Source organism: Zeugodacus cucurbitae, chromosome 2 (genome assembly GCF_028554725.1).
Source record: "Zeugodacus cucurbitae isolate PBARC_wt_2022May chromosome 2, idZeuCucr1.2, whole genome shotgun sequence".
NCBI lineage: Eukaryota > Metazoa > Arthropoda > Insecta > Diptera > Tephritidae > Zeugodacus > Zeugodacus cucurbitae.
This window is the reverse complement of record NC_071667.1, coordinates 67676203-67699002: the sequence shown is the minus strand read 5'-3', so window position 1 is coordinate 67699002 and position 22800 is coordinate 67676203. Positions and strand designations below refer to the sequence as shown.

At 34.5% G+C, this 22800-nt stretch overlaps 1 protein-coding gene across 2 annotated transcripts; it reads right to left on the bottom strand.

Moving 5' to 3' along the window:
• Window positions 1-7574: 7574 nt before the first annotated feature.
• Window positions 7575-20200, bottom strand: LOC105216358 (pyrokinin-1 receptor). 2 transcript variants are annotated; one of them, XR_008470024.1, is made up of 5 exons: window positions 18236-20199; window positions 11150-11418; window positions 10902-11051; window positions 10420-10624; window positions 7575-9225 (listed from the first exon to the last, which is right to left on the bottom strand). XR_008470024.1 is itself a non-coding variant. In XM_011190811.3 (4 exons), exons 1-4 carry the CDS (start codon window positions 19407-19409, stop codon window positions 10580-10582), a joined length of 1638 nt encoding a protein of 545 aa, XP_011189113.2. In that variant the 5' UTR covers window positions 19410-20200; the 3' UTR covers window positions 9229-10579. The 2 variants fall into 2 exon arrangements, 1 of the variants encoding a protein (XP_011189113.2); XM_011190811.3 differs by lacking the exon at window positions 7575-9225 and having other exon boundaries at window positions 9229-10624; window positions 18236-20200.
• Between the last annotated feature and the right edge of the window lie 2600 nt (window positions 20201-22800).

The following is a 22800-nucleotide window of genomic DNA, read 5'->3' as shown; positions in this document are numbered from 1 at the left end:
CTGACGCAACAGCGCGCTGCTTTGAATTAACAGTACTGCTAACAGTGACGCTAACAGCAATGCCGAATGCAGGCGCACTGTGCGTATACGTAACGAAGGAAGGAAACGAGCGTTGGCGAACGTGCGAACAGCAAACCTTTCGCATATTCACTTGTTGGTGTGTGTATATATGTATGGATATATTTATGCGGAGTCCACCAACCAATGAAGCTGCGAATTAGTGTGCGAAGTTTTTGCTTTCAGCGTGGGTCTTATCACTACCATTATTATCACCGATGGAGTTCGCTGCCGTTACGACCACTGCTGCATGTTGAGCGCGCTGTGAACACGTTTGCGGGTGGTGTTCTTAAACGAAGCGCACATGTACTCGTAGGCTGACCAACATAAGCTTAACGAAGCGCTTATGAAGACACTGTTTAGATAGATGCTAAAGAAAATTTGCTTCATAGAAATTTATTGTCAGTGCGGGGGAGTATGAAATACTTTAAAATATTTAATATTAATTTGTTTATTGTTTGTTTATGAAAAAATATAATTTGATCGAAACTGATATTTCTTAAAAAATTAGCTGTTATTCATCACAAAATTCAACGAAATTTATATTATAGTTTTCTATGGTTAATTTTTTGTCTCTTCCGTTGTATTTTATATCGAACAAAATAATAAAATTATGCAAATAAATTATAAAAATATCCATAATAATTTAAAACGTTAAAAAATATGCTTTTAATTTCTTGTTTCTTACAATTATTTGCAATAGCTGCATTATTTTATAGATTTGTTTTCAATTATTTATTTTCGGAAGCCGCCTTGGATAATAAGGGTTTCTCGCAAGCTTAGCCAACTTACCAATCTGTTATGGTTTAAAGAATGTTAATAATATATCGAAAGAACCGTTTCTTATCTTTGAGTAAGTATTAGATAATTATTTTACCAGTTTACACCTAGTCAGGGACCTAACCTATTATGAACAGGGTTATATATGGTCTTTTATTAAGTTTCTTACACTTACAGGCTGCCCAAAATCAATTAATGAAATTAATAATTCTCTTATAATAAATTCAAACCAATATAAATAAAATGTTATTCAGTCCTATGCCCGTTGTCGTTATCGTTTTAAAACGAAATAAAAACGCCTATTTAGCATTCCCCTTGGCGTTATCGACATTTATCGAAAATAAATTGAGATTCCCCAATTTGAAACGAGAATAGTAAAGACATAGAAACAGTCATTCTTTGTCGTTGCAATAATTGAGTGCGACATAGCAACGACGACGGTTATTTGAAGGAATATTTTAAGTGAAAATGAAAATGACGAATCAGAAATGGTTTGAAATTTTACTTTCTGAAATAGAAGTCCCAAGCTAGAGCAACAGGAATAGGAGTTAATAAACAGATACCACTCTCTCCTTTGGAAGAAGCTGTTGCGATTTCGATTAAGCAGTTCGGGAATCAGCTGGACCACCAGGTAGAGTGGTCGGATTAGCCGAAGCGAGGAGCATCAAGAAGAGTCGCTGGAAGTATCACATATTTTATAAGAGAGTTTGGAGGACACAGATGCCTCCACTATTTCTATTTCTTTCGGTATACACACCAGCACCCGTCGTTCCAACATGTCTCCAATTAAAAAAAAGCAAATATAGTTGGAAGACTAAAATTGTTGTGCAGATAAACGGAAGTACAACATGTGCAGTGATACCGTTGATTAGAGTTAATAGAGGCTCACTTCGTTACTGTTCTTCGTTACTGTTCTTTATTTCCATTCCATATTTCATTATCCTTTCATAAAACTTTTGAAATCATATTTTGAGGCTTAAAACCTTCCACCAACTAAAAAGTATTAATTATTCCATAAATACGATATTTTTATATTATAATTATTTTTCTAAATAAACATATTTCAATGGATTTTAATCATCATTCATTTGATACCGAAAAAATCGCATTTACTAAATTTTTTAACACTAAACATACCATAGCGGGTCAAATGACCCATTTTGAACTTTTGCATACAAAATGCACGTATAATTTTATTGCGTTTGCACATTTCACTTCATGACTTTTCTAAGTAATTAATGTACAGTTATAAAAATGTTTTTGTTTTGTTTTTTTTTTTTTTTTTTTTTTGTTTATTCTGAGTAATCCTTGTTGTATACCGATATCTACCACAACGGGTCATTTGACCCGGAGAAAATTTTTCTGTTTTATGAGATTATTGAGTCACATTTGTAGTAAGTAAGCTGCACATTCTTCCAAAGAGTGTTGCGTAAAGTAGTTCAACGGAAATAGCTCAGAATAATTTCAAGAAAATATCAAATTTTAGATTGAAAATAGCTTTTAGTGTAAGAAAAAGTGGCAAAAATTTAAAGTCTTGGTAAGTACCTAGCTTATATTTTATTTTGATAGCTATAGTAATACAGATCATTGTTTACCCAGAAAAATGTCGAAGCAAACAAGCCAGTACACGTTCTTAGAAGATATAAATAATATTGGCGAAGAGTTTTCAGAAATTAATGAAGATGAATTTTCAGAAAATGAAGATATATCGGTGGCAAAGAAAAATGAGTTTGATTCTACAGATACTGACGATGAAGAGGAAAATATTGTGAATGTATGTAGTGGCCGAAAAAGAATAAGATTACTCTCAAGTTCGGAAGAAAGTGAAGTAGAAATAAATGAACAAAATATTGCAAGTGATGGATCTGTTTGGGAAGAAATACAAATAGGTGGCACACCTGGAAGACCACCACTTCTTAACATTTTCAGGCAAGAAGTAGGCCCAACAGGATATTCAAAACGCCATATAATGAAATGTAAAGTTAGTACTGCATTTTCATTAATAATTGACCACCGTATTATGAACCATATAAGAACATGCACAATAGAAGAAGCAAAAAGAGTCTTAGGTTCCGATTGGAAATTAGATGCATTTATTGGAATTTTATATGCTCTAGCTGCATATGGAGCAAATAATTTGAATATTTCATTTTGTGGAATAACATATGGGGGCCTAAATTTTTTTCTGAAACTATGAGCTGAAATAATTTTACCGAAATTCTTAGATTTATTCGTTTTGATAAGAAAAGTCAGCGGATCCAACGTTTGAACACAGATAAATTCGCTATGGTATCTGCAATTTGGGATATTTTCATTGAGAACAGCCAAAACTGTTACAAACCGGGTGAAAATATTACTATAGACGAACAGCTATTTCCGACTAAAGTACGATGTAGATTTACATAATACATGGCTAACAAGCCGGATAAATTTGGAAACAAATTTTGGTTAGCATCGGATGTCGATAGCAAATACGTCATAAATGCACTTCCATATCTTGGAAAAGATGAATATAGGCCCTCTTCAGTACCACTCTCTGAATATGTTGTACTCAAACTCATTGAGCCATTTACGGGTTGCGGAAGAACTGTGACCACAGACAACTTCTTCACAAGCAAACCCCTTGCAACACAACTCCTAGCCAAAAAAACTACGTTAGTTGGAACTATTCGGTCAAATAATTAGAATTACCACTAATTGCGAAGCAAAAGAAGGATGATATGGAACGATTTTCATCGATTTTTACAACAAATAATTGTACTCTTACAATCTATAAAAGTGAGCCAACAAATTTGGTGTAGACATGACCGATCAAATGGCGAGGAAATTTACTACAAAATCTAAGTCTTGCAGATGGCCTCTCCAAGTTTTTTTCAATATCCTTGATTTAGCTGGCATAAATGCCTGGATTTTGTACAAGCAAACGACAGGAGAAAATATATCGAGGAAGATTTTTTACTCAAGCTAGCAGAAGAACTTAGCGCCGATTTTCGAGAAGCCCGTGAACAACCCAAACAAGAAAAAAATACGAAAGGATCGTTGCCTAAGTCTACTACAGATGATTACAAACGAGATGTCAAATAGGATACTGTAAAGAAAATAAAACCAACAAAATTTGCTCTAAATGTAAAAAATATGTTTGCGGAAAATGGTAACACTTATATGTAAAAAATGCGATGAACTATGAATTAAAAATATTATTTTTTGCTTTTGTAATAGAAATGTTCAACATACTATTTTGTTTAATTATAATAAATTTAATTTATACTTTTATTTCCTTCCTAACATCCATATTTCATACATTCAAGCATGAAACATACAGTCGGGTCATTTGACCCGCTATGGTAGAAATAGGTATATATTAAGTCTTGGTATGATTAGTGTTAATAAATACATGCAATTTAGTTACCATTTTATAATAAGCCCTAGTGACTAATACACCATAAAATGCCGGAAGTATGTGTATAAAATTACGACAGCAAATAATGACGACAGTCTTTGCGGATTTCCCCACATGTTGCATACTTTTCTGCGCGCCAAATGGCAGTTACACACACATATACATTCAAACTATAACTGGTGTTGCGAATATATTAAAAAAATTACGAAGTTGTAAGTAAATACCAGCATTGTTGTTGTGCTCGTAAATCAAGTGCGATTTTATACGTCACCCACGTACTGGCCTACGTTGCCAGGCCGAAATGCTAACGTTGTTGATTAGGTGCTATACTGTTGCTGGTATGTAGTTTGGTGTACCGTTTAAAGAAATTGTTTCTTAATTGTTTAGTTAATATTTTGATGTTTTTTATTTGATTTTGATTATTGTAAATATATTTTTTAATTATAAATAATTTATATTCATCTTAGGGATTTTTTATTGTAGTTAATATTATGATTTTATAGAGCAAAGTTAGGATTAAAATTTTTCGATACTAATGTATACTTTCAAAAATATGGTAATGAATTTTTTTTTTTTATTTTTAACCTCACTTCTCAAAATAAATGTGCACTTTCCGTAAATTACTAATTACCTTCAAAAGTTAATCCCTCTCTTAATCATATACTCAATAAAAATGTATTTCCGTCCATGTATTCCAATAAAGTCACACGCTACTCTATTTTCATACATATTTTATAAATAATACAAGAGAGTGGGCAAATTACTCTGAAGCAATTACCCTATGGTTGTCCTATGGGCATTATGCGAATAAGCCAATAACCCAGTTACGTATTCATATGCTAATATGCACATTTATATTTATATGAATATATTGATGAATAAGCTTATGTGCCCTGTTGGAACCGTTACAATTAATTGAAAGTAGCTTTCAGTTGGGTTACAACATTCAAAAAAAAAAGCTCACTGTAAATAATATTCCGCTGTGATGCTTAGAAGCACTAACTTTTACTAGGCTTATTGGAAGAAACTTAAAATTTTAAGCTGAGCTTTTACCCAATATGAAAATCTACGCATTTAAGAAGTAACTTCAAGCTGAATCAGGTATCAGTAATTTCACTTCTCTTTGAATATTCTTTTAATGAGAACTATTTTCGTTCCAGTTCATAATAGTGGTGGCAAAACAATGTCTAAGGGGTAGTAACGCCTTGAACAATTTTACTTTATATACCATAAATGGTATTGTGTGATACGAATTGTAGTCTCAAGGTTGAAATTAATGTTTTACTGTGAACAAAATTAAGTCTGTTCAAAAAATAAAGGAATTTTCGTTTTTTGAAAAAAATATTCATTCGTCTACAGTAATCGCCTTTAAAATAGTCTCCATTCGATAATGTATTTATGGCAGAGCTTCTTCTAATCGTCGAAACACTTCTCAAACTCCATTTTTCGGATAGACTTTGGCTCTTTCAACTATTTCTCGTATGCTTGGAAATTGACGGTCCTTTAGGGTTATCTATATTTTTGAAAATAGTAAAAAGTCATGTCCGGCCAATAAGAAGGCTGGGGCATTGTTACAGTATTGTTTTTGGCCAAGAATCCACGAACAAGCAACGAAATGTGAGTTTTCAATAAACGAAAATCGCCAAGCTCATAAAAAAACGTCTAACCTTAAAGGCTGCCACAGACAAAGTAAGTAATGAATACAGCTGAATATTGTATTGTACTTCAGGGGTATGTATGTATGAATGTATATCAACATAATGGAAAAAAATTGACAATTTTATCCTCCAAACCCGTGAAATTTTAAATTTTAGAATTGCAGTTAATTTTTAAACACATCACGTACTCGTACCACCTCGAGTTTCTCATCTCATTGTATTCTTAAAAGTTGTATACTACCACTCCGCAAAATCTTTTATATCGACTTCAGCTTCCGGCAAGGGTCAGTCATTGAAAAGGTAGTACTTTCTAACAAGCGTTTCTCCTAGAACTGTAAAACACTATCAAAAAAATATGTTCTTAACAAGGATCTGAATAATCAGTAACACAAACACCTATTTTATCTTATATAAACTCTTTAGGAGTATTTCGATTCACCACAAGCCATATAATCCATTGCATGTACAAAGGTTTCATCATTATAAAATGCTAATTTATAAACTATTTCAACCTTATACAGTTAAGACTATATCATATCCATGCGAAAGAGCAATTGTCTCTTGTATGTGAATGGCGTTCAACCGTTTAGCCGGTTTAAGCCGAATCGATGAGAACGCGCCATTCCTCTTTTTTCTCGAATCTCAGTTCGGCCAGTTGGAGATTCCAAGTGTAATCAGGACGCCTGGTCCACCTGGTCCACCTGGTCCCTCCAACGGAGTGGAGGCCTTCCCCTTCCTCGGCTTCCTCCGGCGGGTACTGCATCGAACACTTTCAGAGCTGGAGTGTTTTCGTCCATTCGGACAACATGACCTAGCCAGCGTAGCCGCTGTCTTCTTATTCGCTGAATATGAATTATTATATGTCAATGTCGTCGTATAACTCGTACAACTCATCATTCCATAGTCTGCGGTATTCGCCGTTGCCAATGTTCTGAAGACCATAAATTTTGCGCAAAATTTTCCTCTCGAAAACTCCTAGTGTCGTCTCATCTGATGTTGACATCGTCCAAGCTTCTGCACTATAAAGCAGGACGGGAATTATAAGCGACTTGTAGAGTTTGATTTTGGTTCGTCGAGAGAGGACTTTATTGTTCAATTGCCTACTCAGTCCAAAGTAGCACCTGTTGACAAGAGTGATTCTGCGCTGGATTTTGAGGCTGACATTGTTGGTGTTGTTAATGCTGGTTCCCAGATAAACGAAATTATCTACAACTTCGAAGTTATGACTGTCAACAGTGACGTGGGAGCCAAGACGCGAGTGCGCCGATTGTTTGCTTGATGACAGGAGATATTTCGTCTTGTCCTCATTCACCTTCAGACCCATTCGCTTCGCCTCCTTATCCATGCGGAAAAAAGCAGAACAAACGGCGCGGTTGTTGCTTCCGAAGAGACAATTGCAATGCAAAAACAATATAAAAAAGGAGCGTGCTGTGGCAAACATACTTACTCACATAACCACTAACTAATTTTATTCAAATAGAAAGCAAAACAAATTTCAATTTCACTGATTGCATATTTGTGTTTATGGCGCTCGCTTATTTGTCTTCCTTTTTTTCTATTTTTTTTCAATTTTTCATGACATTAATATATGTGCTACACAGATGTCCTGGTAAAGGACAATCGCAAAACTGCATTAACGCGGCGCATCGCGAGTAAATCAATAAAAATATTTATATAAAGATGTGTGCGTGTGTGAGGTTACATTTACTTAAAGTTAACTGTGTCATATGCAAATTTGGCAATAAATTATTGCAGGAATAAGTGAAGCCATAGAAATTACTAGAGAATGACATAACAATAATAATGGAGCCAGAGACTTACAAAATAATATTTTATTTATTTAATTTTGACCTCGATTTTGACTATTATATATTTATGTATGTATGTATATGAAAAGTATATAACCTTACAGTAAATTAATGCAGTATGATAATTTGGTTAATAAAATTACATTCAAAGTGCTTTTTGTGTGAGATTATTTTTTTAAATTATTTATTTTCAATTGTTGCTTACCTTGCCATAAAAATGGTATTCGGCATAAACTATATTTTTATTCAGCTGAACTCAAAATAATACAGTAAATTTATAACTCTTTAAAGTGGTATAAATGTTGGATATATTTTCTCCATTTCATTATGCCAGTTTATACCAGTTGTTTGTTCGATTTGGTACTCTCTAATATATAAATATTTGAAATCATATAATTCAACAAGCTATCAGCTTTCCTTATCATAATTACTTAAGGATATATATGTTTATTTTATTTATCTGAATATTCCTGGTATGTTAAGACCCAAACAGACAAATAAAAAATTCACAAAAATCCAAAATCATTGGTGAAATTTTTTATACTTTTAAAATCCAACAATTGTTTGAAGTTGGCTTAAAATATTTATGACTCTCCATGTCAAAATAATTTTCTCTCTCTTTTCATTCAAAAATCAAACATACGCTTGACTGATGTCAACTGTCGAATTCGTTGAACAGAAATTAATACCAGTTCGGGTTCACACCGGGTTCGGTATGAGATCGTTGGTTATGAAATGTTAACAGAAAGGTGTTCAGAACTCTATGACCTACAGTTATGAGGTTAAATTAACAAGGATAAAAGTGGCGATTAAAAAATAATTATGCTCATTAAACTTAATATACGAGTTATTCACTCGGCCAGCGCTTCTTTAGAAGTAAACAAACATATATTCTTCCTGATATTCACATATTAATTATAAATAATATCTAAGTTCATACATATATGCACATTAATTTACTGAGATTGATAAATTAGTTTGTAACCCATTGATTTTCACATCGTCAAGTTTAATTTAGTTAAGGCAATTTGGCATCCATTTTAAGTATGCGTTGCTAATGACTAGCGATTAAAGCTTTATTAAATTATATATAACTTGTTGTATTTGTAGAATTTTCTTATAACAAAATTACTGGAATATATATATCATATTTTTGTAATCCGAAGCGATTAAAAATCTAAATAATTATTATTTTTTCTTTAAAGCAAGATTTTATGAAACATTTTAAACAACAGGCAAGAATATATTTACACCAAGTAATGGTTAACAGTTGTTTTTTTTATGACTAACGGTAAAGGGTATAAATTCTCAATAAGTTTCTAATTACACACTTAAATATGTATATACGTACAATGGTATGTATAGTAATAAATACATATAAATAGCTGTGAATAAGTACTGCATATAATAAATGAATTAAATTACTAAGTTGTTGTCTGTTTGCTGAATTCAGTAATTAAATAAGTATCCAGTTTTAAGTACTTCCACATGTGCTTGCTCATGAGCGTTCAAAGTCAGTAGCCTGTAATTAAGAGTAATTGAAATTATTTTAATAACTAAAGTAAGAATTAATAAGGTGCTTAATTTACACGCGGCCAAGTCGATAGTTAAATTTAGATTAGACTACGAATGGTGAATATAAATTATTCAAATGTAGCGCCATTATGAATGTCTGTAATGACAAATTTAATTAACGCATTTGGTCATATTTCTTAGCATAATCTAATAAAATTTGTTGCTATTGATATTTTATTAATTTCGATACTTTTCGATAAAAAAACAATATCGATATTTTTTGGATATCGATAATTGTACACATATCTTGTAGTCATTAAATTTACTTTTCTTTAAAATATAAGAGTTTTGCTGACATTTTTCTGAAAAAATATTCATATTTTCAAATTTTGTTTAATTATCGATATTTTTAGTGTAATTTATATCGGTACAGTAAAAAAATATAAAATTAATTAAACAAAATTGAAAGTTTGTAATCGGAAATTTTTTGTCTCAAAAGCCCAGAAAATGCATATATACAGGCAGGTTCTGCAATCCGAGAGAAAGTGAAAATTAAAAAAATGAGGAATTTTAAAAGTAAAATCGAAATTCAGTACACCAAATATACCAAATATCGAATTGAAAGTGAATTTGCTTGAAATTCACTCGGTAGTGAATTACAGATTCTGCCTGATTTTGAAACTACTTTCAACTTATGTGTAGTATCCGACAAACTGCGAGAACTTTTCAATTGTATATAGCGTATCGTAATAAGGAATAGAATCGTTTACTCATTATATTTATGCTTTTCATTTGTATAATTGTTATTTTTTTATGATTACTATTCGAACTTGAAAGCTCAATTTATTAAACTAATCGGTGTTATTAAAGCAAAAAGTTTTAATTAATGTAGGAAATATTGTAATTTTTCTCTAGTACACGTTGGAGTAGCAATATTCAGTTGTATATACTCGAAGCTGAGAATAGTAAGCAGTTAGTTGAGACACAACAGCTGATTTGACGGAAATCCGATGTTTCTAAAATTACTTCTAATAATATTAAATTACAGTAAAATTATATTCTCCTTCCATTATAACACAATCTCGTAAAATCGTAATAATATGATCATAAGACAACATAATATAATATATATGTTCAGTTAAAAATTGGGACCTTAGTCTCGGAAGCAAAATCAAGTCAGTAAAAAATAATTATTCCAAACCTTATAATCACTTTGAATAGGGTTCATATATCCTGCGACTTTTGAGGTTTCCAAACCATTGTACTCTATGATATCTTCTAGTATTTTGACAGTATCATGTCAGATACATAAACATATATATGTAGGTAGGTACGCTTAAATATATATATAACTCTCCAGTTTATGGCATTATTTTATTGTTCCCGTTTCGCTCAGTCAACACGGCCTGAAAAGTAAAAGAAATTAATGAAATAATTTCCACTAATATGTATTAGCCGTCTTCGATTCAAGCGATAAGAAGAGCAACTTGTCAACAAAATTGAAACATCAAGGAGTTAAATACAAGAGAGTACGTGGTTACACTCACTACAATGGTATAATCTCATACTATCTAAATTAATTTAATTATACCAGTTTGTTCGTTCGATTTGCAACTCTCCAAATTTCGAAGAATCGAAGATGGCTAATATTATAAACATAATTATACAAATCTTTACACCAACCTGCAACATTGAATGCTTCGAATGTGGATCCGTGTCACTCGATTCACGCTGAGTGCTCGAAGTGAGTGTAGGATTACGGCGTAAATTCTGGGATTGCTGAGTGCGTCGATAATTGAGCGAACCATTTGTTTTCTTGCGTAGTAAAATCGACTGAAAAAGTATAATTAATAATAATTAGCGGTAAATGTATATAATTCCACTACATTTATGTGTCGCAGGTAAGGATAGTAAATACGTGCGCTCCTTACCTTGAATGCCTGCCGAAACTTGTTGCTCATCAGATTATACAACAGCGGATTGATGCATGTCGACAGGTAATAAAGCACTCCCGACACATAGGTCATAACGGTGTATATCACCACATGATGATTCTTATCATCTGCAGCGGCCTCATCATGCTCCCCACCGCCGGCGGCACTCTCACTGCTGCCACCCCAAACGTTCAAACCATAAACAGCGATGAGACGTTGCGCATGGAAGGGGGCCCAACACAAGAAGAAACATATGACAACCGCGACTGTGAATGGAAGAGCGAATTGCTGGCATTGAAAATGAAAATGATAATCGTGCGTTCTGTACATATGGTAGGCTCTTATACATATTTATTTTTTATAATATACTTATATGCATATGTGTATGTAAATACACTTAGTTGGTGTAATTAAAGCAAATAAATGTGCAGGTCTCTTTTTTCACACATTGCTAGTGTTTATTATGGAATCAGCATAACTACATAACAATTAAGTGGACATAATCGTCAACAACAAGCGTGTAAATTATTATGCATATATGTTGTATTAGACAATAGTGGACTTAGTGAGCAACAGAACTTCAGATGATAGCCTCTCCAATAGACAATGAAAAATATTTTTCGAATTATTTTATATGAATCAGAGCAAGAAAAGATCTGAATGTTCATTAAATAATCTATATACATATGTTAATTAACTAACCTAACTTCGCTAATCTAATATATTCAGACTAATCAAAACTAACCATATTTTATTTCATTTTTAGTAACCTGAGTAGAGTCTGATTAATTTGAATAGTTTCAAATAAAAATTATAAAAAAATTGTTCGCCTACAATTCACCATTTTTCGGCTTGTCAATAGCCTTTTTGCACAGGAATTGTGATTTAGATCGATTTACCATATAAAAGAAAAATCGTATTTTACTACATTAATTATACTCTCGCAACCTGTTGCACAGAGTATCATAGTTTTGTTCACATAACGGTTGTTTGTGTCACCAAGAAATATAAGAGTTAGATATGGGGTTATATATACATAAATGATCAGGATGACGAGTAGATTTGAAATCCGGATGTCTGTCCGTCCGTCTGTCCGTCTGTCCGTCTGTCCGTGCAAGCGATAACTTGAGTAAAAATTAAGATATCTTAATGAAACTTGGAGCACATGTTCCTTGGCACCCTGAGGAGGTTGCTTTCGAAAATGGGCAAAATCGGTCCACTGCCACGCCCACAAAATGGAGGAAACCGAAAACCTATACAGTGTCATAACTAAGCCATAAATAAAGTTATGAAAATGAAATTTGGAACATAGGATCCCATTAGGGAGGGGCACATTTGGATGTAATTTTTTTGGAAAAGTGGGCGTGACCCCGCCCCCAAATGGGTTTTTTGTATATAACTCGCAAACCAATAAAGCTATATAAGCCAAACTTTCTGCAGTCGTTTCTTTTAGCCATTTCCTTATACAGTCCAAAAATGAAAGAAATCGGATAATAACCACGCCCACCTCCCATACAAAGGTTAGGTTGAAAATTACTAAAAGTGGGTTAACTCCCTAAAGAAAAACGTCAGAAACACCAAATTTTACATAAGAAAAGGCAGAAGAAAGCTGCACTGAGATTTTTTTACAAAATGGAAAATGGGCGTGGCGTCGCCCACTTATGGGTCAAAAACCATATCTCAAGAACTATTCGACCGATTTCAATGAAATTCGGTACATAACACTTTCTTGACACCCTGATGACACGGGTGGAATATGGGCGAAATCGGTTCACAACTACGTCTACTGCCCATATAACCCAATTTTGAATTCCATTTGATTCGTTCACTTTATAATGTATTCATAAGGAACCAATGAAGCTAGCGGAATAAAACTTTACACAAATACTGTATTTGAGCTGTGACATCACTTGTGGAAAAATTGTCAAAATCGGACCATGACTTTTCAAGGCCCCTGATATCAAACATGAAGAACTCAGTGCCTAAGGTTAATTTTTCACCGAAAATATAGGTAAATCCCTCAGATATTTTAATGTAATTCATTCCCTCTGAATTTTTTTCTTATAACAGTTTCTCTCTGTACCTGAAATGGTAAAAATTGGGTCATAACTTCCCCCAGATCCCATATACCTAATTATAAGTAATATTAAATTAAGTGAGCGTATAGTCTTCGATACGTTGTATCTTGGTGGTGAAAACGAGTGAAATCGGTTTAGGAATTACCTCAGTCCCCATATACTATTTATGATGATTTTCGTTATTCTATTGAACTTTATGCCGAATATATGGGTCGAATTGTGTTGTCTTTATAAAATTACATCAATAAATTGCGAGAGTATAAAATGTTCGGTTACACCCGAACTTAGCCCTTCCTTACTTGTTTTTAATTGAATTCAAATCGAGTTGAAACTGGAATGCAGCCGTAAATTTGGTTGTGGTTATTGAAACAAACAAAAATGTATAAAAGCTGATCGTTAATCGAGTAGCCGACAGTGCGAAGCGCAAAAAATTAATCAATTATAATAATAATGGATTAAATGTAGTTGGCTGTGCGAAAAGGCTATAAGCTTGAGCGCTCAGTTAAATTTTGTGTCTCTTTCAATGCCAATTAAATACAATTTATATATACCAATTTATTTAAACTGATGAAAACTATTATTTTAGAGTGCAGAAACCACTTGACACGTTTTTATCACGCTGCCGCAATTACAATTTTTTTTATTACATAAGAATTTAGTTCAATATTTTGAAAAAGTTATTGACTGACAATCCCACTAGCAAATGATTCAACGATCTTATTTGTGGTAAAAAACACTTAAAAGAGAAAAACAAGTATCTAATGATGCAGCATCACATCTATTTAATCAAATACGTATAACAAATATGTGCTAACTAAATATTATTTATAAATATTTACATTTATTTACGTTAGCAATGATATGCATTTAAAAGAATAATATTTGAAATGAGCATACGCTGCTGAAAACCAGAGGGCTCTGAAGCTTTGATCACTTTTTTCGTTTTAAATTATTATAATATTTATGATTAGGTTTCTTATAATTATGTCGTGTTAATTACTATTTTTTTATCTAAAGAGATCTGAAGCAACTTTGGAAAATGCTTTTAATAAGACTATTTTTACCGTTATTATTATGGACGTAATCAATGAGACTACCACTTACTTGCGAAATTATAATTTCAGAATGGTTAAAAGCTAATCAGAAAATTTAAGTGGCTTCCATCTATTCGGTTGAGTCGTCTAGAAGTATTCTGCCGAAAAGATGGATTCATAGCGTAGTTTTATCTATACAACTATTATAAAGAGGAAAGATTTGTATGTATGTTTGTTTTGAATAAACTCAAACTGTGTCGATTTCAAAATTTCTTTCAGCATTGGAAAGCTACATTCACCCCAAGTAACATAGGATATATTTATTGCTAGAATCTCAACTTTCTGGAAATAGTTCCCAGTTGAGGGTATCAAAAAGACTCCGTGATGGAGAATCTTAATCTGAAACTGAAAATCGTCTTGTAAGTAATTCTCTTCGCATTGCAATCGCGTTCCAGAAATTCGAGGAACGAGCGCTCGCAGCTGCTTGCTGAACAAAATTTCAAAAATCTATAACTTATAAATTTTTAAATGATTGTTTAAGCCCGTGCGAAGCCAGAGCGGTCTGCTAGTCAAATATAAAAATAACAAAGCGTGCCGCAAGGCGGCCTATAGATATATTAGTTGTTTTTATGATACTCGGATCTACGTAATCAGAACTGACACAGATTTTTATCCGACGATCAAGAAAAAAATATTAATTCAATATTAAGCCACAGAGATATGTCAATCTCATCTAGTTCTGTATGTTAAGACCATAGTCCCCGCTATCCGTTTGAAGTACTGCCGGCGTTTTCAGAAGGTCAATAAACTCATCTACAGTGCAACACTTGATAAACAATAAATTTTCTGGAAGTTAATATAAATATCTAGATTTTAATGTCTATGGGGTCTATGGGGATCTATGCAACGCCTAAAAAATAGTTTCGTAGCTGCAAATCAATAAACAATGAGTTCATATCTCAACCGAAAATGAAACTAAAAATTTGAAAAAGTGTTTTTCTGTTAGATGGCGCGCATAGTCTATTCAATGTGTGAAATTGTTACCCATAAGATCTAGCTGTTCGGAGATAGTAAACACCTTTCAGGCATTAAGTTTTAACTTTGGGAAAGCACACCACAAATTGTAATAAAAATCGGTGAAATATTTGGGAAAAATATGGAGAGATTGTATATAAAAATTTCCATGTATATTTCTAAAAAAAGATCCGTTGCCACTTTGAGAATGTGCTCAGTCGTGCGTCAGTAATATTGTGAAAAACAAGTCGATTTATGAGTTAGCTTTATGAATTATATATTTATTATGTATATTCCAACCGATTAATAATGAATACATTTTAATAAATATTCAAATATGATTTCTAAAAAACATGAAAGCAACGCTTAAATTCTAAAGTGAGCGTTTCAAAATTTTTTGTGAAAATCGAGTTAAGCTGTTATTCGTGTTATAAGCTGCACATGTGTATAATTGTATTATATTTAAGAAAACGTGATAAACAATAAAAGTGGTGAAAAGTTCTGTCACGTGCGCATATAATAACAAATGCTGTGTCTAAAAAAATAATCATAAAAAAAAATTAATTAATCATACATATTTACATAGGTAAAAAACAAAACTAAATCCACTAAAGGAGTTTGTACTTTTCCCACAGTGCAATCTACACATGTAAATTAGATAACACACATACACATACATATATAGAATTATATATTGATGTGTCATTGCGCCTAATAATGACAATATGTAAATATCTTGTATTACATAGTATTCTATATATACACGAACACAAACACAAACATACGTCATGGAACTTATCAAATATCGAATTTTTCGGCACAAATTGAATTCTAATTGAGACACAGTATGCAATCGTTATGATATTTGATTGCCCTGCAATATTAATAGATCCTGGCGTATAGTTGTAGCCCCGTGTGTGTTGGTAGTGGTGCGACATTTTCCCATATGCAAAAGCGGGCGCAAGGGCGACGGGAATGTGCGACACACGACAATATTTGGCGAATGACATACGATGAAAATGAAAATAGTCTCCCATAAACCAAAAAACTGTGAGATAAGGCGAATAATAAAATAATACTCGTAACTCACTCGCTATAATAAAAGCATATGTTTTTAGAAAGTGAAATTATCCAACGATGTTGTAAATGAGGGAGACCATTTGTTTTTTCTGCTATTAGCACATATTGTCATTTCGAAATGACTGCAATTAGTATTGAATGTGAACTAGTCAGTTGCATTAATTATTGTCTAATATGATGCAGTTTAGCATTACACTTGTGGGTAATATTTATGGAATCACATTAGCGCGTTTTCTATTGGAACGAACTGGATTGGTGAGGTCGTATCTTAAATAGTTTTCGAATGGCAGTTTCTTTAAACGCGTTGCCAATTTGGCATTAAAAAAATCATAAAATCGATCAGCTATATCGATCTAGTACTTTGTTTTAGAAAAAATCACGAAAATCGTAAAATTTTTGATGGGTTACACTGGTATAGCCCCTTAAACCCAAATGAACATCTTTTGTAATCCCGAAAATATGGGAATTTTCAAAAGGAATCTCGATACACTTTAGAAATTACAATAGATCAATAACTATAGTTTAATTCAATATATACATATGTCTATTTACGATATATTCATTCTGAGTCTTTCCTAGAATTTGATATCAAAACATGGATATACGGTCATCGAAAATTTATTGTTCCAGACGGAACCATTGTTTTGATAGAAGCACATACCACTCTTATTCTTCACTTCAATATAAAATTAGTTCGATCTTCCTTAACCTAAACCTAACCGAAACATATTAATCACATTTCAACCGCTGAGAGATTAGTACATAGCAAGGATCGGTTTCTGTTGAAACGGTATCAACCTTAGGATGGTAAAAGTTATTTACATATTTCCCCATAATCCGATATTATTATTTAATATTTGCGAAACTTTTTTCAAAAACCCTGATCTCTTCACTAGACCATAGATATAATTTAAGCTTATTTGAGAAAATTTACTCTGGCAATAAAGTTGTATCAAGACAGTAGTATCATTAGGATCTCAATCAGGTTTTATTTAGTTCGGTTTCTGAGCTTTGACCTAATAACTATTAATATGAATAACTGATATTTATGGCGAAGTGGCGTGCGAACTACTCATAGTTCAATATTGACCAGAAGGTCATCATTTTCGAATTAGTAATTTTTCTATACACTTAAGGTATGGATTAGTTACAATGTGAGTGAACTACGAGCTCGGCTAATGAGACTGATTGCAAAAGAGAATTCAAATGAATTAGAGAATATACAATTTTTGTATAATATGTATATTTACTGTACAAATTTATATGGAGAGCAGTATGAAAGTGTAATTATGCATATATGAATAGCAACTAAGAGCATATAAACTACTAGGAAGAATAATTTAGTGTTTAAAAGAAAGTTTAGTAACCTAAATTAAATCATTAAAAACGTGATACCTTGTTATGGCTACTGAGGAAGTCTGAAGCTCTTAAACATACATATGTATAGCTAATCTATATATCTGGATGTTTGTTTATTTGAAATAAGTGAATTATTATTATCCGACATTTTTTAAGCAACTACTGAGAAGATGACCTTGAAAATAAGTATTTTGTACAGTTTTTTAATAAAATAAAAATTTTAATAAACTAGCCTTTAATGGCGGTTTCTTTCAAGATTTTATCTTTAAGCTATATCAGCTTTGTAGTGGAATGTTTTTAGTTGATTGCTTTGTAATGAAGGATTTCAGATATGTACGATATTATTGATTTGAGATCTCTCGCCTCTACTCGGTATTCAATGAAGTACTAATTGTACTTGGAACTAAGTAACAAATGTGATTATTGATCAACAACCCACCGTTATAATAGATTTCATTACAATTTACTTAATATTGTGCTTCACATCAGACACACCCATCACCGCTAATCAGACTTACCCAGCATCTTTATCACACGACGCGTTCCATAGTGATTCATACGGCCGCGCACGGCGCTCAACTGGCTACCACCCATATAACGATAGAGCATCGTATCGCTCTGTGTACTTGCCTTAGCGCTCATGCGATCGCTACCTTTGCGTGTACCACCAGCGCGTACGCCGCTACCGCCAGCGCCACCGTAGGACAGGCGACCACTGCCATTCCCGCTCCCATTGCTAACGACGCCGCCACCGCCGCTGCTGCTCCCTGTGCCACCTCTTGCGCGACCATTTACAGCGCTCACGCTAGTGCTGATACAGCCGAAACCGCGACGCCCGCCACCGCTACCGCCCGCCTCACCAGTGGCGCCCATCAAATTCGAGCGATGCAAACGCAAACCGATCAGCAAATACAAAACCAATATTATAGACATTGGAGCGAAGAAGAAAATGAAGGTGGACAACTGAAATGAGTGTTGAATGATGTTGCGCACAACGCTGCACTTCTCGATGCCATTCAGCGTGATGATGCCGAATTGCGCCGCCTGGGGTATGGCCGTCAACACCGACACCAGCCAGATGAGCACAATAATGCGTATGGCGCGACTCAATTTCGACATGGCCTGTCCCAGAAACGGATGACATATGGCCATATAACGCTCCACAGTGAAAGCGGTGATGGTCAGCACCGTTGCATTCGCCGAAGTCTCCGCCAACACGCCGCGTCCAATACAAAAGTATTCACCAAAGACATACGGGTATTTGGACCAGATGAAGTACATCTCTTGCGGCACGCCGGAGAGCAACAGCAGGAAATCCGATATGGCCAAGCTGAAGAGGTAGTAATTGGTGGCGGTGTGCATGGAGCGATTCTTCTTGATCACAATACAGGTGCTGATGTTGCCGACGACACCGCTGATGAATATCAAACTGTAAATGATCGTCACGGGTATGACGATTTTTAGTGAGTCGCGCGTCGGACCGAGATCGAAAAAGTGTTGTAGCGTGGCGTTTTGTGCCTGCTCATAACTGTAATTAAATGAGGTGGCGATGACGGCGCTTAAGGTATTATTAAGCACATTAGTTGAACTATTATTAAGCGCGCTGTCCACACTAATAGCACTTGTATACGCAGATGTTGGTGGCATGGTTGTCCAGCTGCTTGCTTCAGACGAGGAATTCGCCGGCGCCATAATTTTGAACAGCCTTTGAAGTGCGCGCTTTGCGGAAATCCGTATTTTTGCCGCTTCGGCGTTTATTTTAAATGTTTATTTGGCACTTTTTCCACTCGCTTTAGCACTAATAAAATTTCCACTGTTTATTTGCTTATTGATTGCTTTTTATTTTTAGTTTAGCCACAAGTGTGTGCGCACTGCACATTTTCTTAGCGATTTTATGCGCTTTTATTGTTATTATTCTCTAGCGACTGCATGCAAATCACAATAATATTGAATGAATAAATGCGCTTGACTTGACGACCGCGAATGCGACACAACGCTTCCAAAGTAATCACACGAGTAACGGCAAATGTATGAGTTCAACTGCTGACAGGCGGGCAAGTAGGCGCGCGTCTCAACGGCAATCACAGTTTGCACGCAAGTCAGGCGGTGGCAACGCACCAACGAATATGTATTTTCTCACGAATAAACACAGATCTCTCAACACATTATGCAAATTCAAACACTTTGCACCCGCGAACGCATGCCATATGTAACGATATATGTAAGGGTGTGTGTGTGTGTTTGGCGAAAAAACTTTGCGAAGCGCGCCCGCTCAAGTTCGCGTTTCAACAGCGTTTGAACGGTTGACCAGTTGCGCGGATAGTTTTCATCATTTGCCTGGACCTGCCTCCAAGTCAAATGCAGTTAGTTGCGCTGCCGCCACAGTTGCTCGGGTGTGTTTGGTACCGTTGTTGTCACGCTGCCAGCGGTCATGAATGCAAAGAGTTTGCGACGTTGCACGCGCGCGTATTTATGGCAAAATACGCGCCAACAACAACAATAACAACACCGGTGAGGACGAACGACGCGGTGGCGAGCAACGTTTGGCGATTCCCTGGCTCGTAATATGCCGTTTCACATACGATTTCGTATACGGTATAAACCTGCATATATGCACGAGTATGTATGTCTGTGTGGTAGCTTACGTGCGAACAATGCAATCTAAGTACATACGAGCATTTCGCTGCTAATATTCCGCAGAAATTGCGCTGCCGGCGTTGATTTAATTGTGTCTATATATTATACATATGTTGCGATGAGCTCGTATTTGTTTTCGTTTTCATTTTCATTTCAGATTACATTTCGATTACATTTGAATTGTTGCGCCAAGCGCCACTGCGCGTGAGCTTTTAGGGACATCAATTTGCATATGACTGAGCTTTTAATAATGAAATGCAGTGGCGAGAAAGTATATAATCTCATATATCATTGCTTATTGCAATTATTATCTGATTTAGTAGTGATTACCTAATGCATTTATGAAGTGAACGGAAAGTGACGTTACTGTATATGTGGGTGTGGTTTATAAATATAATAAACACATAGATTTCGAATTTTCAACTTTAATAGCAGATTATTTATATTTTTATCTAAGGTTTTCTTCATATTATATACTCTTTCATGCTGTTTTTAGCGTTTGTCAGCCTAAATGTAGGCTAGTTTTGTATAAAATATAATTGTAGCATACAAGTAGGCGCAGCGTTAAAATTTGTTTCAGCGAGTGATCTTCGATAATTCAGGGGCTTTAAATCACATTTAGGCATTTAGTCACGGAATCATTTACTTTTATATATTTTCCTCTTCAAATTTGTATTTTTTTATAATTTGTCCAGAGTACAATTTTTTTATGGAACAAAATAGTAATCGAAATCATTATGATCTTGGGCTGTGATGAATTGTATGAAATTTTATTTATAGAATATTCTACCAACTAATTCAAAATGCTTGTTTAACTTGAAGCAATGAAACACAATTTTTATATATATTTATTAGGTTGACAAATAGCTCCCTTCCGCTTTTTTGCTCTTTATTCAATGCTTCATAAAAAGTGTTACAGTGATCGGATTTAGTTCAAATATGCGGCGTTTCGTACGATAATCTGTCTCCATCCAGATGGCAACTTCATAATACCCCCCTCTTAGAAGCCCTCCTCCTTATTTGCGAAGAACTCGGACAGCCTCTTTTGAGTTCAACTTTACACCAACAAGGGCGTTCGCCATGGACAGGAACAAGTGGTAATCAATTGGCGCTATGTCCGAGCTATATAGTGGATGCGATAAAACCTCCCATCCGAGCTTCCGTAGCTTTTGACGAGTCATCAACGAAGTATGTGGTCTGGCGTTGTCCTGGTGGAACACTTCACCCTTCTTGTTGGCCAATTCTGGACGCTTCTGGTCGATCGCCTGCTTCAAGCGGTCCACTCGTTCGCAGAATATGGTAGAATTAAACGTCTGGTCATATGGGAGCAGCTCATAGTGGATGATTCCCTTCCAATACCACCAAACACACAACAAATCACACAGTCAATCATGGCTTGGCCACTGTTTGGGACGATTCACCGGACTTCGGGCAACGCCGTTTTCGCTTGATATTGTTCACATCCACTTTTCGTCGCCAGTCACCAGTCACCATCCGCTTCAAAAATGGGTCGAGTTCATTCCGCTTCAGCAACATATCGCAGGCGTTGATTCGGTCCAGAAGGTTTTTTTGCGTTAAATCATGCGGCACCCAAACATCAAGCTTTTTTGTGGATCCAGCCTTCTGCAGATGGTTTAAAATGGTTTGATACGTGATTATATCCAACTCAATAATAGCGCCCAAGTCGATCTCCATATTCTCTTGCTTCCACCAGCGAGTACTGTATCGAACACTTTCAATGCTCTAGTGCTTTCGTCCATTCGGACAACATGACTTAGTCAGCGTAATCACGTCTTTTTATACGCTGCACTATGTCAATGTTATAGTATTACTCGTATAGCTCATCGGGCCATCGTCTGCGGTATTCGCCGTTGCACACTGTTCGAGGCTGACATTGGTGTTGTTGATGCTGATTTCAAGGTAGTATATTAACTGAATTAAATGAAATTGGTCATATTCTTACCTAATATATAGGCTTTAATGATTTCGGACTTTCAGAAACCTTTGCTTTCCGATAGCTCGGTATAAATATTTGTACATAGGCCAACTTAATGAACCCTTATAATTCTCGTTTAACACAATATATACATATATATATTTCGGATCATACAGTAGGTTTCCAAAAGAATAAGTTATGATAATGGTTTCGAAAATTATAGTTTACTATATATTAAATAGTTCTTAAGAGTTTTGCTTTCCTAAAAGATTCAGTCTATAATTGATTTATGCTTCTTTATATATATTATATCTATATGTATATTGATTCTTGGAATATATTTTGTTCGAAAAAACTAAATCAAAAAAAGTTAGATTAAGCAATGTTTTGGAAATACTAGTGAACATTTTTCGCTCTTTTGATTTGAAAAATTGGTTTCGAAGATGAAATTTTCAAAACAAAATCAAAAAAAAAATGTATTAATCAATTTATTTATTTTAAAAATTTATT

What these genes read in the sequence shown, in the direction of transcription:
- LOC105216358 (XM_011190811.3), bottom strand. Translation starts at nt 19,409, where the DNA reads ATGGCGCCGGCGAATTCCTCGTCTGAAGCAAGCAGCTGGACAACCATG. An exon ending in TCGTGTGATAAAGATGCTGG is followed by an intron (nt 11,419 to 18,235) that starts GTAAGTCTGATT and finishes TTCCATTCACAG; the next exon opens with TCGCGGTTGTCATATGTTTC. An exon ending in CGAAGCATTCAATGTTGCAG is followed by an intron (nt 10,625 to 10,901) that starts GTTGGTGTAAAG and finishes TTTACTTTTCAG; the next exon opens with GCCGTGTTGACTGAGCGAAA.